Source organism: Pollicipes pollicipes, unplaced genomic scaffold (assembly GCF_011947565.3).
Source record: "Pollicipes pollicipes isolate AB1234 unplaced genomic scaffold, Ppol_2.1 Scaffold_3447;HRSCAF=4054_pilon_pilon_pilon, whole genome shotgun sequence".
Classification (NCBI taxonomy): domain Eukaryota; kingdom Metazoa; phylum Arthropoda; class Thecostraca; order Pollicipedomorpha; family Pollicipedidae; genus Pollicipes; species Pollicipes pollicipes.
Window position 1 is genome coordinate 2,376,024 of NW_023596297.1, and position 7,569 is coordinate 2,383,592.

The following is a 7,569-nucleotide window of genomic DNA, read 5'->3' on the forward strand; positions in this document are numbered from 1 at the left end:
GTGTTACACATTCATATCGGGGTTTGAACTGAAATAGCGATCTTGAAGTTCATTCGGTGCTGTTCACAATACTGCCCTTCTTAAGATCTAAGCCCCTCTAGTTTCTGAGCTACACGCCCGCGAAAATGGGGAAAGGTCTTTCGGTGAGAGTATTTCAAAGACACCTTGGCATTCATGACGTCATGACGTCGTCACGTTAATGTTCTGACGTTGATCAATATATGTAATATATTAACATAAATAATATGATGTAAATAATCAAAAAAGGTACGATGACGTAATCAAACCATGACGAACCGAGGAGTATATTTACCAAACAGAGAATTGTGCCGTCTAGAACAGTCTTTTCCACTTAAAGCGCATACTCATAGTCATAGGTCAGCTTGTTTCATGATATCTGATGCTTGCTTAAATATCTTCAAGCGTGAAAAATTCCCTTTAACGCACTAAGCGCAAGCCGGGTGGGCATACACCTAGCACCTATCGGGCGTATCAGGTGTGTTGCAAATTATATTGTATTGTTGATAACGTATTTTTTGAGGCACACAAAACAGGTCACTGGTGCTAAATAAAACGAATCCACAGACTGCGCTGAGCCTGTCAAGAGGTCAGCGCAATCGCTTTTTCTCTTTGTGTGAGCTTTGGAATTTTCGTTAAAGTGAGCATCCCACCTTTTCATATATGTCACCCATTGTTAGATAAGACGCGTACGATTTGACAAAGAAATACCAGTTCCTCGAAATCCTGAGAGATCAGATTTTGGTTTGAAGTAGCCCCTACCTCAGGAGAAATTTCATTGAATTCCCTGCTCACCACTATGAAAGTAATCGGTTTTTTTGGATTGTTTTTTCCAACTTGTGTGTTCTGTAATGTTTGCAACACACAATTGTGTCAGAATGTGTGTAATATATGCTACGAAAGTTTGACACGCTCTAGACAAAAAAATATGCGAACACGAAGCTGTTCACTCATGAATTCCACACAACGTTAAACTACGGACTTCATTTCTCCCGTATGACGTTAACACAGTGCTTTTTCTCGGCTTTGGGAAAGAAGCATCGCCATGGTCCAAAGTGTCTCACTGGTTCGAGTTTCAATAATGCGGTTTTCGGTAACAAGTCTTTGCCACCCGCTACGCCAATCACAAACGTTCTTTTATTCACAACAGCGGAGGTGCGCACTACGGCTGTCATGGCGACCGCGGTCGCGACTGCAAGGAAAAAATGTAGTGCCGTTGCAAAGCGTTGACAGCGTAATTTGCACTAGAAAATGATGAAAATTGAAATTCTTATCATGTTTTGGTGGTATTGCAGTGGCCCTACGCAGTGCTTTATCACACGTAGTTGGTCAAGGGGTTTGAAGGTATTGATTCAAGCATCGGATGTCATGAGAACAACTTACTTATAACTAACGATCGCTTTTAAGTGCAAAAACTGCTCAGAATAAAACAACTTCGCTAGAAAAGATATTCCTCGATAGGTCGCCGCTTGATTGCGGCATATCACATTATTATAACGTCAGATTCGTATGTTGCAGTTGCCCAAATGCCTGTTATTTATCACAAAATGCGGTTCGTGATCGAGTCATGCAATCAGCAGGCTAGTGCGACTGTTAGGCAATTGCCTTCTACCGTTAGGACGCTTAGCGCAGAAGTACAGCAGACAAATATTTGGGTAGCAATATTTGTCTTCATCATGAGCATAATATAAAGGCAATGATGTGGGGATATTCGCGTGAGGTTTCGACGACGTCATGCATATCTTGGAAACTTTCAAATAGGCTGCACACAGCAGGCTGCACAAGTTTGCATGCGTTTAACTGAGAAACAAGGGGGTTTGTGTGGAACAATCATTTTAATATCACCGTTACAGTAACCGGTGATCGGTGCCGGTGGTCATGGCTTGTCGGAATTGGTATACAAAGCAAATGTAAAAAATTTTCTCACCGGTCAAGGGAGTGTCTGATGGAAACTCAGGTACGTGTAAATAAACGCAGTACGATCCGGACACGACTCGGACATGACAGGTAAACAAATTGGCGTGTCCGATGAATGCATACCAAAAAGCTAGCAAATGCGTTCCATGGAGTTAAAAAAACAACGTTATCCTTGGTTATTCCGCAGGCATAATGATGTGGCTATCCGTTTTCATGCTTGCTTCTAATCCAGAAAAAAGGTTTAAGTGATATTTTCAATCGATTTTGAAGTGTTATGCCCATTTCCGCATTCGAAGCCTTGATTCCTGGTTAACCCAGTATCCTGACATACGATGTGCCACGCTGCCCGAGCTTGCCATACTGCCCAAGTGACATCATCCCACCGTCCAAAGCAAAACCGGCTTGCAACGATCAAACAGTGGCTGATGCTGCCGAAAGTTTTAATCGGTGCCTGGCGTGCAGAATCCACATCCCTATGGATATTCCGTCATATGCTGTTCACGCCTACAGAAGCAACGTAATTTTGCATGCAGTCATGCCCTAACGGCGTCCATTTCTTCCCTTGCAGGAACGGCGATTGGATAAGTTCGTTAAGTTCTTGGAATGTTTGCACGGGCGATAGAAGTCCCCCCCCCCTTCCTTCGTTCGTTCCCGTCTGACACGGGCACCTTCTGTACATCGTGAGTAATAAGATCGATTCGCTGCACCCGTGCGCCGCGTTTTCAAGTTGACACCAGCACGTGACACACCCCTACACGCACGCGACACACCCCTACACGCGAGGACCGACAGCCGATTGCCCAGTGTCGCAGTGTAACGCGTCTGAGCGTCGCGGGCCGCGCACGTCCCGACAGCATCTCACGGTGCAGGGACGCAGACGGGGACGGGTCACGTGTCCTGAGACGTTTGAGAGCAGTGCGTCGCACGCGCCCACCTCGCGTCACGGGCAGACCGCCGCCCCCGCGCCGCGTGTCAGTGTGCGGACTCACCGCGGTCATGCTGGCTATGCTCGTGCTGGTCGAGTTGGGCGTGATGAAGCGCGTGCGGCTGTCGACGGGCTTCATGACTGACGCGCGGCCGGACGCGGCGACGGCGCTCTGTCTGCTGATCGATCAGCTACTGCCGCGACCGGCGCGGCCGCATCTCCGCCGGCGGCCGCGCCGGCGCCGAGCGGCCCGTCGCATCGAGCCGGGCCCTCGCCCTGAGTCAGCCCCGTCCCGCACCCAGCTCTGGCCGACCCATTAGGGGGGGGGGGGGGGGCGGCCGGCGGACGCACCTGGGGGCGCCCTCGGCCGCGCCGGTGACGGCCCGAGCGGGTGGCAGCGGTCCAGTGGTGGGCCGCGGGCGGTGGGTGCCGCCGTCATCGCTCGTGGTGCGTCGTGAATTTATCCCTTCGTGTTGTAGATTTTGGTTTCGAGATGCTTATGGGAGTGTGTATGTGGAGAAAAGTGAAGGAGGTCACGGAAACCTTGCCAACGCTATTGCTGTAGACACGCACTGAACTGGCTGAGCCCTGCGGCTCTGTTAGCTTGAAGATTTTATAACGTAATCTTAAATCCATATCACGCGGATACCAAACACCTCAGAGGGCGCTGGCCAGCACGATTGAATGCGCTTGTTCAAATTTGATGATTCGTGAGCCACACTGAGATAAACGCAAAACTGTAAGCATAAAGTGAAAAGCCAATCCCTGTTTAGGCGTGCCGATGCCTCAGGTTACAGAAATGGTTGACTGACTGAGGCGTTCGGAATCAAAAGCGCCTCAATAAAAACAATATGGAACATGTCTCCGTAGGCCAGAAGTCAGTTATAGCGTCATAGTTTTGACTTCTAAACGAGGTCCTTTGGCGACATCCTAGCGGAAGGTCGTTGGCTTTTTAAAGGCAAGATTTATTCAACTACACTGTACTCAGTTAGTGGAGACACTACATTGTCACGGCCTGAGACCCGCAAAAGACAGTTTGGATGATGTCATAAAAGAGGTGACGTGAGCAGCGGAGCGACTTCCGATTGGACGGTTTCCGCGCGAGCTTTTTTAATTGATGCACAGTGCTGGACGGTCTACGGGTGGTGCTGTGAACGAACGGGGCTAGGGAAGCCATGCATGTCTGGTTGGCTAGCTGGCTGAGCGAACCCAAGGCCAGGTGCGGCATCGGACCTGGCGAGGGTCAAAGTCCGTTTCGCGGCCAAGTTCCAAATTTAGTTTGTGGCATTACCACCAAAACCAAGCACAAATGGTGCGTGACATTCTGACCATCGTTTTAAGAGGGCGTAGGGCCCTGCTGGATTCGACTTACAGTTAGCTCCGACTTCGCCCCGCCTCGCGTTTGGTGTCGAGCGCGTCACCTCGAGTCGACATAATTTCTCTGCAGCGTGGATTTCAGGCTGGAAACGACGCAGCTTCCTTTTCTAAGGGGGTCCCTAAGGCCTTCTAGTACCTGGCGATTGACAAAGCCCGCTAGTAGTGCGAATATTCAGCGTGCTTATCGTGCGGCCCTCTCAGAGCGTGCTTCGCCATGGCATACCCCGGTGAAGTGATGCCATGCTGACCTTCAAGTGGGCCACTGTCCGACCCAGTAAATCAGGGTATGGTTGAAATAAGCCTGCCGAGGTCGTACTTCTGCCTTTCGACTTGCATTGTGCTATTTCAGTCTGTACTCACTCTCTCAGAAGTGAAAAGCTTCTGATTTACCGGATATGATCGGTGACAAGAATGGACACTTTAATAGTCAATTGGTGACAAAATTGCCAAGATAAAACAGATTACAACAGACCAGAGCATATGACAAGAGACCATCCCAGTTAGACGGGGCTCAAAGCTTAGTATTGATCTGTTCTCACTAACGCTTGCAGGGTGAGCTTGTGTAAAACATATGTTGAAACGTTGACATTTCGCTGTGAGCAGATGGAGCCTCAACATGTTGCCAAACATAGAAGGTTTAATCGGGATAGTTTCTAGCAGGTGACAGAAATACGTTACAACTTATACTATATCAATGCTAACGTCACAGATCAGTGGCGACGCAGTGTTTTTCCTATGCCCCTCAGATCCGTACTTTTCGCATATTTTTCAGCCAAGAACCAGTTCACGAATTTTTTAGCATATGAACAGTGAACAATATGAACTAATTAAGATTATCACTGGTCGTAATCGTGGCTGGCCACAGCATCTTTCAATGAACGTGATCAGTTTGTAACACGGCGTTTTAAAACGTCGTGCCAGTGGAGATAGATGGTTTCGCATGCTCGCCACACGGTAATGAATTAGGCACAGTGCGCGCTCAGTACAAAGCCGTGTGATGCCGTTGGTTGTGTTCACGTCGTGAGAAGCTGACTGACTTGAAGAACGCAGCCAATCGTAAGTTGTTTTTTGTTCAGTGCATTAGCGAGGAACATTATTCACGTAGATAAGACAGTAGTATTAGCCTTATTCCTCGCAGAAAAACCAGGAGAATGGAGATAAGTTGGCTTGATATTTTGGCGGCATGCCTTTATCGAAACGATAGCAGAAGTGAATTTATGTTATTGTTTCCATAGAGGCATGTTGCCGGCATACCAACCCAACTATATTTCCATTCTCCTGCTTTTTCTCCGAAGAATAAGGCTAATGCTACAGTCTTATCTACGCCGGTTGTTTTTTAACACGTTGTGCGGCTTTTCTCAGGGTCTACCGCGGCGGGTGTTCTTGGTGATAGCGTTAAAAAGCCCTGCCGATCTAAGAGCCTTGATGTTCGTGGATACCTGAGCTGCAGCTTCAGAGGTCAACGGAGGACATTGGAGCGACACATGTTGGGGATTCATCTGGGGCTTCCTGCTGCTGAGAGGAACAGCGGCTTTGAGGTGAGATGATAGCTGCCGAGCATCGCTGATATATATATATATATATATATATATATATATATATATATATATATATATATATATATATATATGCTTCTCACACTGCCGGTCGGGCCGCAGATTTAGCGTTCTGAACGGCGGGCAGGCGTGGGATAAAACGCTTCTTATTATCATTATATTGTATATGACGCTAAATGAAGGCAACAGAGGTGTTCCTAAATATCTTGTGCATCTGCTGGTACCAATACTGCATGGGTGTCGTACTAAATCCCGTTCGTTGAGACTGTGTCAGGAAGTGCGAGTTCTGCGCCAACAATGATTAAGCAAAGGTAGGGAAGGTCGCCAGCGCTTCCAACTGATGGCGCGGTGGCGTCACAAAACCAAACGTCTTATTGTCTTCAGGTGTTTGTAGACCCATGTTATCGGTAAATGTAGGGCGACAGGGAAACAGTTTTGCAAAATACTCAGGGGTGGGCAAAGGGGGTTGGGCACAAGAGGAGGACAAAGAGAGGGTGCAAGGCGGAAAATGGCTTAGTCTGCCTCCGAAATGCAATTCAAACAGTTTTCTCCCAGATTTGACTCACTTCCTTTTCAGAGCTCAGAGCAGGGACGGAGAGTCTGAAAATCAGTTGGGGGAGGGGTGAACCCTAAAAATTGATGATTAATGAGACATAAAGGGTACAAATAAGAAAAAGAAATAAGAAACTACATTTCTGGTTATGAGGCACAATACATCCCACCCCCAAACTAAATAGGAAACCCTATTCCTCTAGGCTGGTTGTGTTAAGTATGCGTTTATCTGATAATTTATCAGTTTAGTCTGAACCATCATTCAGTGTTCGATGACCAGTTATACTGCAACGACTTCGATAGATTTGGATCCAAGCTACTGGTGACAATACAGACGGCCCCAAATTTGTCGCTGACAGGAAAGACACTCTTTCATCCCTGCACTCTCTTTTGACAAGCCGTCGCTGACAGGAAAGACACTTTTTCATCCCTGCACTCTCTTTTGACGAGCCTTAAAGGGAGCATCCCATCTTTCTGTGTTTTTCACTTGTTTGTTGTCCGTGCGATTTGATCAGCAATACCAGTTTTCACGAAACTTCATCAAAGCTCATAATTTTTATTTGTAGTACCGGATCTCGCGCGATTTATCTCATTTGACTCCATGCTCATCACTATGAAATAATTGATTTTATTTACCTTGCTTTTCCAACTTGCGTGTTTTGCAACGTCTGCAGCATTCTTATTTGGCAAAAAAAGTTGTGCAGTAATCGCTACGAAAGCTTGAAACACTGTTTAGATGAAGACATGCGAACATGAAGCTGTTATCCCGCCAGTTTAACGGAACGTTATACTACGTCTTCAATTTCTCTCATACAGTGTTAACCACAGTGAGTTTTTCCCGGCGCACTTTGGTTTTGGGAAAGGAGTATCATGTAGCCCACAGTGATACACTGCTTCGAACCTCAACGACTGCGATTCTCGGTAACAGGTCCTCACCGCCCGCTGGGACAATCACAAACGTTCTTTTATTGGCACTAGTAGTGATGCGCACAACGGTTGTTACGACTACGATGGTTACGACTGCAGAGAAAACACGTAGTGCTCTTACGATGCGTTGACAGCGTAATTTAGACTCCAAAATGATAAAAATTAAGATCCTTATTATGTATCGGCAGTGCTACTGTGGCACTGCCCAGTGCTGTTATTAAACGTAACTGGTCCTGAGGTTTCACTAGAGTATTCATTTTAAGTACATAGAGTATTTATTTTAAGGATAACCCAAGG

The 7,569-nt window shown here is 47.0% G+C and overlaps 1 protein-coding gene across 1 annotated transcript in view; it reads right to left on the bottom strand.

Annotated features, from left to right (window-relative positions):
* Positions 1-3,034, bottom strand: part of LOC119091302 (sodium- and chloride-dependent glycine transporter 1) — a 32,252-nt gene extending 29,218 nt beyond the window's left edge. The window contains exon 1 of the mRNA XM_037214000.1: positions 2,925-3,034. Coding sequence (XP_037069895.1) covers positions 2,925-2,999 — 75 coding nt within the window. The 5' untranslated portion in view covers positions 3,000-3,034. The remainder of the gene's footprint in view (positions 1-2,924) is intronic.
* Positions 3,035-7,569: the final 4,535 nt, after the last annotated feature.